Raw genomic sequence first — 17,417 nt, 5'->3', positions numbered from 1 at the left:
TGCGAATTGATTATTAAAGGATAGGATTGATAAACGTATTCTACTCATTTATTATATATATATACATAGCGATTCGAGTATTTCTGCATTTGACAGTGATTTACGATTTCGAATTTCAATTGGCAGAATGATTAATAGAATCGTTTTGATGGAGAAAATTTGACTCCAACTATAATCTATTAGAAACAGACAGACAGACAGACAAAGGGAAAATATGAATTTTACATATATTTTGCATACTTATTTATTCTCTTTTTCATCAATGATTACATCAAACCATATCATAATTACAGAGATAACAAAAAAATAAATTTAAAATTAAAGTACAATTAAAGGGACAATTTTACATAGAAAATTCATTCTATCGATTGATGATTATCAAATACGTATAAGTTCGTTGTTCATTAATTTAATTCTACGTAAGATCGTCTCATTTACTTACAATAAGTATCTTATCTATTTGTTCTACGGGAAGGATCAAATTCACTTGCAAAATGCATTAGTCTTTGTTTACCCGTCTCTAATATCTATCATAAGCTCATATTTACTCGAAGCTTATCATTTATGTTTGTTCGAACGGGATACTTCAGCATAAATTTAAACGAGGAGAGCTATAAGGTTACTCGCACATTATTATACACAGGGTCACGTTAAAAGTTTTTAAGATGAAAAGTTCCAAATTCAATTACTATCCTTCTATTTCCATACTTACACAATTAAATACTCTTATAAACTAACTTATTTGAGTGATAGCAAAGAAAAAAAAAGAGGTTTTTAGGTGTGCAATCATTTTATTATCAAGTACAATTGTGTGATACTTTAAAGATTTTATTAGAATAAAATAAATGTTTATAATTATATTAAGGTGACATAATATGTTGAATGACAAATTTACTATCAAGTTAGAGTAATTAAATTATAATAACTTAAAATATCGTAATTTCTCTTTCGTGTTTAATGTTCTAAATTCTAATACAAAATTGATGCAAAATTTGTTAATCGTAAAATCGACAAAAAAGAAAATATTTAAAATACGATATACAATATTATTACTACCCACGTGACAAACACATATTTTATTATTATTTTTTTATTTATATTATATTATTTTCTTTGTGAAGAAAGGTGTGAACCTTTTAATACTCTACGAAAAGTATGTTCTCAATTATTTGCTGATATCAAAGTTTTCAGTCAAAAAAATCGGAGATTGTTCGTACAGAATGACCATGCTCAGCAAAACATTTCGTAGCACGAAATTCAACGGTTTGTTTTTATTCGTTCTACGAGTATTTCCTTTCAACGTTGTCTCCTATTTTCGAAAAAAATTCTTTGTTTTAGTTGGTACCCGTTTGAAAACATCTCATTCTTTCTTTGCCCTGTTATTTGATCGCTTGATGTTAGGCCCGATCTTTTTCTTCTAAAAGCTGAACTACTTCTGAAAATGTACGTGTCTATGATGTATTCATGGTAATTGATGATTTTTAAAACGAAAAAAAGAACAATCTTGAAAAGAAAAGAAAAGAAAGCATAGACATCAATCAGAAATCATTTTCTATTCTATTCTATTGATTTTTCTCCTATTCCTTAGTTCAGCATCTAATTCACTCTCGTTATCTCTAGTTTAAGCATGAAAATTGAAGAAAGTAGATTTATTGCAACCATTAGAAGATTTGTCTTACATATAAATTGAATAAAATAGAAAAGTTATTTAAATATTTAATCATTGGAAGAACCCATAAACAGTCCTTTCATGTTGTTGCTGGATAACTGAACTTTAAATAATTATTAATATTTCAATGTGGTAAAAAAAATGTATAATGCATATATTTAAATATTAAAAAATTAGAAGTATTACGAAAAATACGGTTATAATATTGTAAGATTTTGTTTTCATTCGTTAAATTTATTTTTCTTTCAAACAGATAAATTTTAATGTTACAATTACGAATTAAAACGAATTAAACGTACCGGTTTTTGCTAAAAAAGAAGTTTTCCTTAGACACATGGTCGACTCGTTGCCACTAAATTCATTATTGTTGCCAATTTTTCTGGTTTTGCCTCCTGTAGACATGGGAACATCACTGTTTCTCCATTTTATTCTGAAATGAACAATATCTAATCCCTATACAGGAAAATCTATCTCAAATTAATAATTTAATAAAAGATCGTATTTATAATATTTTAAAAATAAATAATCATAGATATAAATTATTCTGTTTCAATTTTAAATAATCAACTTTTTTGAACTTTTGTATTTATATATATATATTATATTTTATATATTACACATACACACATCGAATATAGTTTTTTTATTTTCTCTTCTCTTTGTATAATACTAAAACCCTTTTTTCCGATAGCTATGGGGAACTGTATTATTATACGGATGACTTTCTCGTAGAATGAATATTAACAATATTTCTATTAAAACAAGAAAATACCCCTATTACGAAATCGTAAAAAAATGCAAACTAGAGAGACCTCGTTTTAATACTGTTATTTTAATATTGTATTTTAAAATCATATAAATGCAAATGAGTTTTACAATGGTAAAATATCCGTTCGAAACGATTTTTTTGATATTAATAATTAATATTAATATTTTAAATATTATATAATAATATAATTTTAATAATAAAATATAGTTATAAAACGTTTTTAAAAAACGAACAATAAAAGAAAACAAAAATAAAAATCCACTAACACATTGTGATACCGAGCGATAAAATATCTTTTTTATCGTTAATGGGAATGGTTGAAGCTCAAAAAAAAAAAGAAAAACCAAAGGTAATTGTATTTTATAATTTATCCAAATCTTCATTCCATGTTCATAATATGGAAACGAATAATCTTATTGTGTCGAATCTAAAAATAAATTCTAAAATAACTCGATGGTTAAATGAATATTACAACAATTCAATAATTTTTGTTTTTCTTTTTTACTTTTCTCGTTAATTACACGCAAGAGAAATAATATGTTCAATGAAAATTTTTCTTTTAATTTCGAATCTTTAAATAGGGGGGATGAGAGTTTACCCGATAAAACCAATTAAAAATGTTATTTAATATTACGTACGTTATTTAATAGATATTATTTGATAAATATATTAATTTACATTATTATATTATTATTATTACCTCCAGCAACGATGACAATGAAAGACGCCAAAAAATGCTTGACGAAATTTTTTGTTCATAAAGCAATACGTAATTGGATTGCAGCAACTTGAAATATACGCTAACAATTGTATCAAACTGATTCCAGTACTCCCAACCATGGAGTAAACTAATTCTGGAGTGAATAGGTACCACGTATTGACTACGTGCAAAGGTGCCCAGCAAACGAAAAATTCCAAAACTATAACAAATAGCATTCTAATCACCTGCAAACGAATTATACAAAAATTTTCAAAAATCTTCTTTTTTTATCCTCGTTCGATTGTATTACACACAATATCATTAAATTTAGTTATTTATCGTATCGTATTGCAAATTCAATACGAGATCGTATATGAATCATAAAAATCATGATCGAATATATAAATATCATTTTTTGAACAAAAACATTAAATTTGTATACATTTGTGTTAAGATAAACAAAAGTAACTTTTTATCTTGTTATAAATAATTATCCTCTTTAACGAGAAATTAATTATCAGATTTCCTTTTGAACATTAAACAAAAAAAAAAAAATAATAATAATAATAATAATAATCAAGGTTTAATAATTTGTCAATTTTATTTTTACCTTTTTCTTCGATTCGATGCTTTTGTTAATTTGATTAGTTCGTACAACGTGCTGTCTACCTAGCGGGCAAGAAGAATTGGAATTTTTGGAATTCTCGTTCTTCGATTTGTTCGAATTTCTATTCGATGAAAGACAATTTCTGTTGGTTCCAAGTTGAGAAACGCTTTCTGTCTTTGATTCGGTTGATTCTTCACAGTTTGTAACACCTAGCATCATGGTATCCATTCTTGTTTGTTGCGGTACACGTACCTTGTTTATCAAATCAAAAGAACAATTATCAAAAATATATAAAGGAAAGGAAATGAACAAAATATTTATGAACGTAACTTTTCGATCAACCAACAAAACGACAGAAATCGTTATGAAGTGTCTCGTATTATTTTGTCATAGTTGTGCAATATGTAATTTATATAATTTTATATAATAAAATATTATATTCACATTATAATACTAATAATGAATCATGCAAATTTATCAATACGTTTCATTTATAATAACAAAAATTATTGATATTTCGACTTGTTGTTTAACAATTAGAAAAAAAAGAAAAACATGATTTTTGTAATTTCATACTCACCCTCGTTGAATTACACGCCTTGACAACTATCGTAACATTAGATTCATGTTTCCTATTTTTCATAGTTGAACTATTCGCAGTAGATGACGATGTGGCTCCACTTTTCTTTACTGGAATTCACGTCTTATTTATATTTTTAGTATCATTTTTCTGATTGAAATAACTCCAATATATTATATAAAGATCCCTTATCGTTCATTTTATCAATTATGTGAGAATATTGTTATCGGTTTTGATTGATGATCGTAAATTTTGATAAATACGATCAAATTAAAAAATAATACCAACTCTGATTGAAATTATTTTATTTTAACGTTGATAATGGTGATTGAAAAATGAAAGTTTTCCTTTCGCATTACGAGAAATAAATAATACAAAATAAAATGGACGAATAGACGTTGATAAATCGGATAATTTTCTATAAACACCATAGGATAATAAATTAAGAAGTTTCCTTTAAAAATGTAATCAGCATTTAAAACTACCCTTTTCGAACTCGTAAATCACTTAGAAACTAATAGATAGATAGCAGTCTATAACATATACAGTAACGGTAAATACAGCTTTTAAGCTTGTGAATTCAACAAGTTTGCCACAACGAACAACGAACAAATAAATAAATATAAATATGTTAGATATAAATATATAATTACCTACAAAATATATGATGTTAAATAATAAGAGATAATTTTGCCATCATCTCACTTTATAATATATAGTTAATTACCTTTTCAATTAATGATAACCCACCTATTCGCAATGAAATTTGATTAAAGCTCATGAGATTAAAGTACAAATGAGAGATCAAATTATTTGTTATGTATATGTGCGTGTGTGTATAATATAATAGTTTTATGATAAAATAGTCAAATATCACGATGAAACAAACGTAAGAGAAATATTTATAAAGTAATTAAATAATAATTATTTAATGATCTAATTTTTTGTTTTTACGATAAAGTAGTACGTACATACATTTATTCTTCATTATTACTCACGTTTGCGTTGGCATTTAAAATTTTGTGTCATCTCTCTCTTAAGTCCTCGCCAAAGTTTAATAGCGATTAAAGAATATGCCATGGTCATAAGGATTAGAGGTAAAAGAAGTAACGTTCCGTCTGAAAATAAATTGTATACGCGTTCTGTTCCAATGCTCGCCCATACTTCTCTGCATTTTCTTCTTCCTGAAACGAGAAAGAAAAAACAATGATTACGCATCGTTCGATGATTCCATTTAATAAAATGTAATGTTTATTAAACAAATTTGTTCCGACAATCATAATTTTGGGGACAATTAAATATTTATTTATTTATTGTGTTAACAATTGTTACAATGTATGACATATCAATAATTTATGGATTTATATATGTTAACAATCTTTTTCTATATAAAAATGATATTTACCTCCGGTAATATTTTGAATTTGTGAAACAATAAGTATCGGTACGTTCCATGTAAGACATAAAACCCAAACAACGACGATCATTTTATAAGCATGAAATTGGGTTTGCCAACGACGTGACTTTAATGGTCGACAAATAGCAAAATATCGTTCTAAGGAAATAGCAACCAGTGTCCAAACCCCAACGGAAACTGAGACAACTGTAACATATAGTTAGAAAAAAAACTATTTTATAATAATATGCGTGTACTTAACAAGCCTTTTGTTTGAGCATATTTTTGTTTGTTTGTTAGTAATAATTATTATCAGAGAAGTGAAAAAAAAAGAAATTTAAAAAAAAACAAAACAAAAGAGAAAAAGAGAGAGAACGAGAAGATATTTATTCAGCTCTTTCTGTTAATTAGAAGAAAAACAAAATAAATTGATATATTATATTTATCTCAAATATATATTCTTTCAGATGAAAAAGTAAAAAAGAAAATACGTAAGATATTATTAATATGTTAATAAGATATTATTTTTTATTATATTTAAGTAAAAAAAAATCTAGAGAAAGTAATAAAATGTACAGTCTCCTTATCAGACTGTTATCTTCAAATAAGACAAACACACTCACGATTTTCGACTCTTTGTTCTTTTTCGTTCCAACTTGTTCAGACTTTTAATATATTATACCTCATAAACTAATGAATTTCGCACATACACACACACACATTTATCAAGCGTTAGAAACTTTCATATTTCTCTTACAATCTCATTCCAACAAATGTATCAACAGAATAATGTAGAAAAGAAATATAAACAGAGCAGGTGCACTGAAGAGAACAAAAATAAACTTAAATGACATTAGGAGAAACATTTCATGAAATAAGTTTACAAAAGCGATAGAAAATGCAAGGATAAAGAGAAACACGGTGAGGAAAAAAATAAGTCTATGTTATTGTTAGATGAAAGTTTTGCCGTATTGACAAAGAGAAGGAAAAATTGTTCTTCGTAAAACAAAAGGAAAATGAACAAAAGGAATAAAAAAAAAAAAGAATACTTTTGTCAAAGCAAATAGACAAATTGTTTGAATTCGCTTAATCGAACAATTATTATTATTATTCTTTCATTTTTTTTTCACGCGAGACAATCGAAATTAAACGACGTCAAAGGCGTAAGATTGTATTTGTCACTTGTATAATATATTTGTTCGCGCGTTAAAATGTTAAATAAGTATGTGTGTGTCTGTGTGTGTCATTATAATTAAAGCTTTTCTTTTCATTTTGTTATCATCAAATATACAAATATTATCAGACTCTTTTTATTTTCCAAACCTTTTCCCCGAGGTGTTTATTATTAATAAATAAATAAAAAATATATATGTATATATTTCGCATCGTATTATGTTAGTTGGCAAAATTTGTTCATTTTTATTCATTAATTGAAAATATAATTTCAACGATTTTTTGTTGAAAAATTAATTCGAAAGAATATTTATTCGATTACAATGGTTAATAAAATACGTTTCTTGTGTTTGTTTCGTTAAATATGCATACGTAACAATACATTCATAGAAAATAATTCAACAAACATTAATGAAATTCGTCTTACCTTGGAAATATGATATCAATTTGCAGATTGTTAAGCCAAAGACAAAATTCTTTAACATTTGTCCCAATAAAGTAAATGGCATGCAGAATACGCCGAGCAACAAATCTGACACAGCCTGAAATGTAATTTTTCCGATAATTATTTATCCTTTAATAATTATCATTTTCTTTATGAACAGAGTATAATTTATAAAAGTAATACTTATATAATAACAATGATAATAATAACAAAAATTCATTATAGAGTAAATTAATGGAATTTGAAAATATCAGGACTATTAACGTCTTTGAATATTTGTTAGCGTAATTCACAGTTCGTAAACGTCTTACTAAAAGTATGTAAGAAATTTCAAATTGTTAAGTGGACTCGTAGAAAATTTAACTTAACTTTTCAAACTTTACTTATGAATATCTTCCAAATGATTCCTAAATGTATTACGAAAATATGAAACATTTATTTACAACTATTATTTCTTAAGTTTAATTTTACTCAAAAAGTCTTGTTGACAATCAAACTTCGTGCATAAATCATTCCTAAAATAACTCGGAGCATTTTTAAGGGGAGAGGGGAAAGGGTTGTTAAGCAAAATTAAATGTGAATTCTTTCGGAGTAATTCTTTTCTTTTTTTATTGGAAAATTTTAATCATGAACATGTTTTTCTTACGGAAAAGAGTTAACTAGGGAGACTATTTAATAAAAGTACTTTTTTTCTTTCAAAAAATAAAAAAAAAAAAAGAAGAAAAAAATTTCTAAGTTTGGAGCTCATTTGCAGGGCATAAAAAAATATGATATGAGTTATTTGAAAGTGTTCTTTTTTTTTTCTTTCCTTTTAATTCAAAAAAGAGATCTTGAAAATAATTTTTCGGTTATTTATTATTAACGTTATTTCAAGTAAATGTTTACTCTATCGTTAGATGAAATTTTGAAGGGGGCGGGGGGATATCAATTTCTATTAAAAAAAGAAAAACTTTCTTTTTAACAACTACATTATTGAGATTTTCAATCTCTCGATGCTTTTTCTTTTACTTTAGAAAATTACATTTCGAAGTAAATATAAAAATATGAAAGTATACTTCTTTCGATAAGATTTTCGATTTCGATTTCTAGTCGTTTTTAAGATTTTCCTCTTTGAATCTCATTCTAATTTGAATCAGAAGTAATCACTCTAATTTCAAAGTTTTCATTCCATTTTCAGCATCCTTGTTAAATACATCTCAAGTATTCTCAAGACGATTAAGATAAAATTCTTACAAATTTATTTTGAACACAATTTTTCTTTTTCTTTTTTTCTTTTTTCTTTTTATTAAAGGATTGACTACAAATAAATAAAATACGTTTCAAATATTTATAGAGATTTTTCGCAAATTTGAAGTTATTACACGAATAACAACTTCAATTACACGAGTTGTAATGGTATTTACCAATGGTAATTTAAATTTTTCATCTCATCGTATCCACAATTGTTAATATAAATAATATTATAAACATTTTGAAATGATTGATCTTAAAGAATTAGAAAATGTATAGCGATATAAAAGATGGATCTACTTAAAAATGCTTCTTCAGTATGCGAAAAAGAACTTTTTCGTCTGTTCGTTTATCGTTACTCGAATATAATGCTTTCATACTTTTTTTTTTTTGTTCAAGTTGTCTGATATAATTATTCGCTTATTTGAATACGTCCTTTCAACAGTAGTATACATTTGATCGTTTTAAATAAAGAAAAAGAAAACTTTCGTTCTGAATTTCTCGTCAATAATTGGCTGACTTCGACGATTTCTTTCTATTTGCTTTTTTTTTCCTACTATACCGCCCTTTTTTTCTCTTTCTCTCTCTCTCTCTCTCTCTCTCTTACACACACGCTCTCTCGTAAATAAAACAAGCTACAGCAAAAGTTCATTCGAAGAAAGAAAAGGTTTGTGTTAGAAAGATTTCCCAAAGAGACCCTTCAGATAACTGTAAACAAGAAAATCCTACTGGGAACAATCCGATCTTTCGGAATCTAATATTCTGAACAAATTTATGAGAGAAAATAAAAGATAGAAGATTTATATGTAAGAAAAGATATATAGATATGAGAAATAAAATGGACGGTTACATAATTTATGTCGGTTATACGTGTTTCTCTCTCATCTTTATTATAATTCAATTTAATTAATTAATAATTAATAATAAATAAATAATACGATATGTGTATTATATATAAGATATAGCAAATCCTGTCATCTTTAAAATTGCATCAGTTTAAAATAAAAATATTTTAAGATGCAAGATATAAAAAGAAGATACGACAAATCTGTATTTTAATATGTATATATACATACATATATATAAATTTTTTATTACGCGAAGAAAGTTGAGATGACAAGCATAGAAAATAATCTGGTTCTTTTCGTAAGAAAATAAAAATAAAGATCGTAAAAGTATTCTTTTTCTTTTTTTTTTATGGAATCCGAGCTCCGTAGTAAAAAAAATAAAAATGACGTATTTCGAGAAAATAGAGGTGACAATTCAGAATTTTATGAGAGTTAGACATAGCTCACGTAAGCCACCCTAGATCGAGGACCAAAAGTATTATCCCGACAGTATACTATTCGGACGAAATACTTGTCCCAGCTGACGTTATTTTTAAACTTTTTTCTTCCCCTGTCCTTTCAATATTTTCTATTCGGTCTCCGAGTCACGCTTTATTTTAAAAGAAATGAACTTTCGGGTTTATCAAAAAAAAAAAAGCAAAGAAAAGAAAATACATGCACGTATATATACATATTCTAATATTCTAATATTCTAAATACGTTTTTACTGAATTTAAAGAGGATCCTCTCTAATTTTGTATAAAAAGTAACAACGATAACGAGGTAACCAAAATTATTATCCTCTAGGAGTGTATTCTACGCGTTTAAATATGATATTATTGAAAAAATTCAAAAATATTATTATTCGACTAATATTTGTTTTTAAGTTGCAACGTCCGTAACAAAATGTCTGATATGCACGTTTTTATAATCCATGAGATTTTGTAATAAACGTTGAAAAATATCGTTATTTACTTTTCAATAATTTCTGCTTCCCGAATTCGTATTCTTTCTATATATCTTACTTAAAACCAATCCCATAATAATATAGTGAGATGCGAAAACCCTTTGGGAACAACTAATCAAATTTATCCCCGACAATTAATGTTATTTTATTCTACACGCAGTTAAGTAATTCAGTTATGAGATCATATTCGATAAATTCCAAAGGTGGATAAAAAAAAAAAAGTATTTGTGGAATGTAATTACAAGAAACGAAAGTTCTTTTTTTTTTCTCTCTTCATCGTTATATATCCCTACCACCATCATCACCATGTAGAAAAAAAACAAAAGAGGGAGATGAAAAATAGGGAATACCGGCTACTTTATTACTTTGCACCCACGGAATAATACTTGTGAGAAAGATCGACTAAGATTAACTAACGTAAAATTGTCTCATGTTTCGCGTACAGAGCACGTCTTTGCAATTTATTACGTGACTGTCTTCAGTCTACCAGGAAAAAATATTGACGTCAACTTGACAAGCACTTTTACCAATTGAAGATGTCTCATTTTCACTATCCTTTTACTTCTCTTTTCCCCATGTTGTCTCATTTAATCACTTTGTACTACATTTATTTTTTTTTTATTTTATTTTATTTTATTTTTTTTTTTAAATCTTTCAATAATAAACAAGAATCATTCTCGAAAGGTCGACAATTTTTCCACGAATTACGTTAGTTTAAAAATATCTTAAACTTTCTTCGATAACGTTATTATTGATTCAACTTTTAACATAAAATATGAAGATAAATAATATAAAAGATATGAAATGTTTCTTTATTATTTTTCGACGTTTCTCTTTGTATTTTTTAAACGTAATTTTCACCCTTGTTACAATATATTTATGACAAAACTTCATTAAATATCAATCGTTTGCACTATATATTACATTAAATTGGTAGAAAATATTGGGAACATAAAAGGTTTATCAAAATATCTATTGCGATCGAAAATTAGAAATGCATATATGAAATAGTGAAATTTAGCGTGTAAACATGCAACGTAAACGTAATTTAAAAGTTATTCCCGATGCGATCGAGATAAATCACAATACGGAGAATACAATTTTAATTGTTCAGGAAATCGCGAAAATATAATTTTATTTATTTTCAATACATTGAACTCTTTTATAATATTTCCCGTATATATACAACATATAAACGATTTCAAAAACATTCTAAACGAGAAAAAAGTTTTTTCTTATCATTAGATTAATGATAGACATTTTGAGTTAATTTTTTATTAATTTACTATATCTCTGCTTAAGCTGACAAATAGCAATATTAATATTTAAACAATTTTAATATTTAAAATCGTAAAAATAAAATGAAATAAGTAGCATAGACAAAAAATTTCTAATTAAACACATTCATTAACAAAGAAATTCTTAATTTAAAACATTAATTAATAACACTGATGACAAAAATAAAAGATTAACATCTTACTCACCAAATTTAATAGATAAACGTTGGTCACCGTTCTCATTCGTTTGTTTCGTGCCAAAGTAATCAACACTAAACAATTTCCAACAATAGATAGAAAAAAGATAATACCGTATAGTGGTACGATTAAATGTTCGAGCAAATTCTTTCGACTTGATTGTATGATTGTCGTAGGCGTTTCATTAAAATTATTCGAAATAAAATTTGTATATCCAGATAAATAAGGAACGACCGATGCTATATATTCGTTATCTTCCAAAGACAAATAATCACCGATAGATGAAACATTGTTCTTCTCAATAAGTGACATTTTTCGTTCTAATTATTATTGATCTCGTCTATTTATTCAATTTATTCGTATTCGTTAATATATTTTTTTTCTCCCCTTTACGTTATGCGAATAAATTATTGTAAGAATATCGTTCTCTTAAGAATTCCACGCATATAATTAAATATTTTCGTCTCACCATAAAACTTCTTATTCTTCTTCTTCTTCTTTTTCCGTATTTCATCTTATTCTTCTTTTCTTTTATACTTATTCATTTATTTTTCCTTTTTCTCTCTCTTTCTCTCCCTCTTTCTCTCTCTCTCTCTTTTTTTAACATTTCACTCTCATTTTCTATATATATTATCATTACTCAACTTCGTTCATAATTTTATTATAACATACGTGGATAACGAATCATGCATGGTATTCTATAATATACGAAAATGATATCTCGTATCAAAGGAACGATCGTAATACTTCGTTTTATTATTATTGTTATTATTGTTTGTTTAATTGCTTCAAATTAGTTTCATGTAAAATAAGCTTCGTGATCGCCGTTTATTGGAGAAAATTGTTGTTTCCTTTCGAATCGTATATTATTTCCGTTCGTTCTATACGTTTAAATTGAAATTTCGTACGGACGAGACATAACGAATAAATAAAATCTAAATTCTTTTTTTTCTTTTGACTATTCTTGTTTTTTTTTTTTTTTTACTACGACATCCTCGACACTTTTTTTTCTCTCGAAGTTTTATCGTTTAACATAAGATTCAAAAGTAAATCTGAAAAAGTTGTAAAGTAAATATAGAAATAAATTATGAAGTTTGCGATAGTGGGTGTAAATAAATGATGTTATGAAAATAATTATTATTAATTATTCGATTTTAGTTACAATGATTATCATTGCGTTGGTTACATCATTATCGTTTTCTCTCTTGTCGTAATATAATAATATTTGTCATTAATAATTGTAAACAGTTGTTACGTAACGACGATATATAGGGTAGTACGAAAAATTAGGGTTCAATATTTGAAAAGCTTGTAATATTTGTTTAGAGAAAATAAAAAAAAATATTGAATTAACATTGGTCCTGATATCAATTCTTTCGAAGTAATTAATCTTTTGTTATTTATGATTACACATTCGATATCGTAAACGAGTATTTATTGACAACATATTGCATTTTTAATTTGAAATTTATTCTTCGACAATAATTTTCACCTTTAAAATACACTTTTAAAGTATCATAATTCTACAAATACCTACGATATAGAGATAAAATTTTTTATAACTCGATTTATCGGAAAGTTAATTGACATTATCGTGCTTTTTGAATGAAACTTTTAAAGAATAATTCTTTATCTAAACCGAGTAACAAGTTTCTTAATCAAAAAAATGTTGACATTTAACGTCTTTTAAAATAGGTTTATTTTAATCTGATCACGTTTCAACTTTTAACTATTGTATGTGTGTGTGTGCGTGCGAGTATGGAATAAAGAAAGTTATAGTATTGTTCCCTTTTTATATAAAACGTCTCGCAGTTCTTTTAAACGAAACTAGGTTGCGAGAAAGAAAGTAAATTGAAAAAAGAAAAAGAAAAAGAAAAAGAAAAAGAAAAAGAGGATTAAATAAAAAATTAATCTTAGTCGTCCGAAAAGTGCAGAATTTGAATTCCTCGTGTTTTTTATTTTTGGCTGTAAAATTTTAATGATAATTGATATCCGTTCGGATATAAGTCATTAATAAAATGTATTTTTTTCTTTTACCAAGGGATATGTTTTGTTTTCCTATAGTTTTATTTCAAACAATCGGCATCCATTGTTACGGGAACAAAATCAATATTTCTATTATTTTTCAATCGGAAGAGTTTGGGGAATAACATTTAATCAACACCGGAAATCCGTCGGAGTTCCATTATGAATATTTTTTCACTACCCACATATAATAAATAATTTTCACACAAAGATATACAAAAATATTTTGTTGCTTTTAGTTTCTCTTGAAATAATTTCATTCTCGGTAAAAAAGAATAAAATATTTTCTATGTCGGATACCGAGAAAAATGTAATAAATTTTACAACTCTGAGCTTTTATCATCGTTAGACAAATATTCCATACTGTTGACAAAAATTTTACTCGTAATTCGTTCCTCTTCAGCCATTCAATTAAAAAAAATATATGCCCTTTCCAATGATAAATATATAAAATGTCAAAGGTTGAAACTTTCAATATATTCTATACTTTAATATATTCTCTTTGTACCTTTTATTCTACCATTTTACTCTTTATCAGCACTCGGATTACTTTGTAAGCTGTAGATAAAAAGAAAACAAAAAGAAATCAAAAAGAAACTCGACTTATCGTTATAACCAAATGATCAAAAGGGACAATATTTTGGTTGAAAAAAAGAAAAAAAAACCATTAAAAAACGTAGAAAGAAAAATAAAAGTAAATATTTCTTTTTTTTTTTTATATATATAAAAAACTATCCTGAATATTCAATTGAACATCTAACAAATGCAGCCTACACATATTCCTATTTAAATATTAACGATTTCGATATAAAAATTCCAATACGAATATTCACGATAAATATATTACCTTACAATTTGTTTTTGTTAAAAAATAATCGTTATACCATTAAAAAAAAAAAAAAGTACGGAAACAACGTTTATATAATCGGAACGAAGCAAAGTAAATAAAAGAAAGAAAAAGAAAAAAAATACAAAGAAATATTAGCCGATAAAATAAAAAGGATTATATTATAAAAAAAAGAAATTAAAAATTAATATATCTTTAATAATAATAATATATATACATATATATCGTCGTACCACGAAGAAATGGTGAATACGTGGATGAGAACGCTATTGAGAAAAATATTTAAAAAAATAAAAAATGAGGATATTTAAGTTTATATACCGTTTCTAATATCGTTTTACGTTTCACTTAGAAATAAGTAGAGCAGCTCAATGTATTTTCATACGGTTGAGGAACACACATAAACTAAGGAAACTACGACGCGCGCACGACGAACTCTGGCCGCTGACTGAGAGTTAAACTCATGTTTTAACTGGTCCGAACCTTTACTATGTTCTCTCTCTCTTCCTCTCTTCTCTCTCTCTTCTCTCTCTTCTCTCTCTTCTCTCTCTTCCCCTCTACTCCTTTCTCACTTTCTACATCTCTTTCTTTCTTTCTTCTCCTTTTTATCTTTTTTCCATTAACACACGAATTGTTTTCGTGTTTCTTCATCCACTCGTTCGTTATTTTCTTCAACATTAAATTACTTCAACCAAACTCAAGATACGCAACGTATAACGTTTACCAAAAGGGTTTACTATCATTTACAAATAGTATTTTCTATTTACAAAGTAAACGGACTTCTGGTTTACTAAAACCTGGCAGATCCAATTTTCCAAAATAAAAACACTTTCATACGTGTGTGTGTGTTTTATATTACAATTAAATACGATCAAATGATGAGTTAGGATTAATTAATTATTTGATTCTATATGATTATAGCATGATACTAGTTGAATAAGAAAAAATGAATTAAAGGTGAAACGTGTAATATAAAATAGAAAAGAAAAAGAAAGTAACGCGAAGGAATGAAAAATAATATCGATAATAATCAAGAAAGAGATAAATGTTTACTTGAGTTATTTATTATACTCGTACTATGCTACTATTGCTCGTTTAAAACTGAATTATGTTATATCCACGATAGATGTTGGTTAGAAAATGAAATTAAGGTTTATGATAGATCGCGTAGAATAAAAGTAATTCTACATTCGTGAGTTTAAAGTATTACGATGAAGGAATGAATAAAGTTTGACTAAATATATTTTTTATTTATATCGACAAAAAAAAATAAGCATAGAAAGATATTCTAAAAAGAAGAAAATATAACTATAAGATGTCCCGTTATATCAAAAGTAAAAAAGTAGTAGTTGAAAATGTATTTCTACGTTGAAAACTAACGTGACATTAATTAAATTCTTATAAAAGTACTTTATGCGTGTTTACTTTAGATAATGAACGCTCGTGATTAACTATTTTTCTAACTGTCATTGCCACTGTGCCACATGAATCTCTGTAATTGAAAAATCTACTCGAAAAGAAAAATATAGGAAAAAAAGAGGTTTTTCATTCAAAAAAAAAATGTATAATATGAAATCTATTTAGAAAAAAATGCAATTTTGAATACGAGAATACGTGTTCAGCTCGAGAATACGTGTCGCCTTTAGGTTAGTTTCGTTTATATGCTAATCAATAAATATTATGTGTACAATTCATATTTAAATAATACAAAATCTGGTACGGTTCTCATAGCTATTTTCAAACAACCGAAACCGAAGTCGTAACTCTTTTTAAACCCTTTTCCTAATCCTTTTTTGATGTTTTTAATACCCTAAAAATGATGTATCTTGTGTCCTAATCTAAACTTAACTCTAATACATATGTCACTGCATAAAATTATTACGTATCAGGTTCAGGAATATCCAGAACAATCTTTTAAACATTTGGTAATATCTCATTAATAATTAGCATCAAGACAAACAATGTTTACTACTTTTCTTATAAAAAAAAATAGGGTATTCTATTTGAAAAAGAAAAAAAAAATACACATTATGACTCTTCTTGATATCATGTATAACCCCTTTTTAAAAAATAATATTTTATTTAATATTCATAATTTCGTAACCTTAATTTTCATCAACCCGATTTATAACCTTAATTTTTTTTATTCAAATGTCACGGTTGTATAAATCAAAAAAAAAGAAAAAATTGATTCTATGATATATTTTGTAATATAAAAAAAAATAAAAAATTATTAATATAAAAAATAAATCATAAAATATATTTATATTTACTTTTTTAATCTTATGTTATGTTAGTTCATGATTGTAATTGCCAGGAAATATATTTTTACATAATATTATGAAATGAGTTGCTAACCAGAGAAAAAACAAAAAAAAAGATATAATAAAACAAAGGAAATCGAGAAAACGATGTTTAGTTATTGTTAAAGATCCGTCAACGGGAAATTGGTTGAAAAAGGCTTGGCCATCTTACTTGAGGAAGCATATATATATTATATAGCTAGATTTTATGCAACTAATAAGTACTAGACGTGGGGAAATAAGTTTGTTGGAGTGAAAATAGAAGCAATTATAAAAAGGAAGGAAGAAAAAACAAAAAAGGAAAGAAGATAAACAAGGAAGGAAGAAAGAAAGGAAGTACATCGTTCCTTTCTTTATCTTCCCGTCTTCTTTCTCATTAATTTTCCTTTTAATAGGGAATGAAC

General features: G+C 26.3%; 1 protein-coding gene across 2 annotated transcripts; it reads right to left on the bottom strand.

The window, feature by feature from the left end:
* Positions 1-946: 946 nt before the first annotated feature.
* Positions 947-12,357, bottom strand: LOC106793663 (cholecystokinin receptor type A-like). Of its 2 annotated transcripts, none has more exons than XR_001382449.1 (9): positions 11,848-12,357; positions 7,322-7,436; positions 5,731-5,928; positions 5,324-5,509; positions 4,326-4,435; positions 3,749-3,997; positions 3,139-3,383; positions 1,969-2,061; positions 947-1,435 (listed from the first exon to the last, which is right to left on the bottom strand). XR_001382449.1 is itself a non-coding variant. In XM_014760804.1 (9 exons), the coding sequence occupies exons 1-9, from the start codon at positions 12,148-12,150 to the stop codon at positions 1,398-1,400; spliced, it is 1,575 nt and encodes a 524-aa protein (XP_014616290.1). In that variant the 5' UTR covers positions 12,151-12,357; the 3' UTR covers positions 947-1,397. The 2 variants fall into 2 exon arrangements, 1 of the variants encoding a protein (XP_014616290.1); XM_014760804.1 differs by having other exon boundaries at positions 1,969-2,099.
* Between the last annotated feature and the right edge of the window lie 5,060 nt (positions 12,358-17,417).

The sequence above is a fragment of the Polistes canadensis genome, unplaced genomic scaffold, assembly GCF_001313835.1.
Source record: "Polistes canadensis isolate GaletaPanama2010 unplaced genomic scaffold, ASM131383v1 scaffold_16, whole genome shotgun sequence".
Taxonomy (NCBI): Eukaryota; Metazoa; Arthropoda; class Insecta; order Hymenoptera; family Vespidae; genus Polistes; species Polistes canadensis.
The sequence above is the reverse complement of the archived record's forward strand: the minus strand, read 5'-3'. Positions and strand labels throughout refer to the sequence as shown.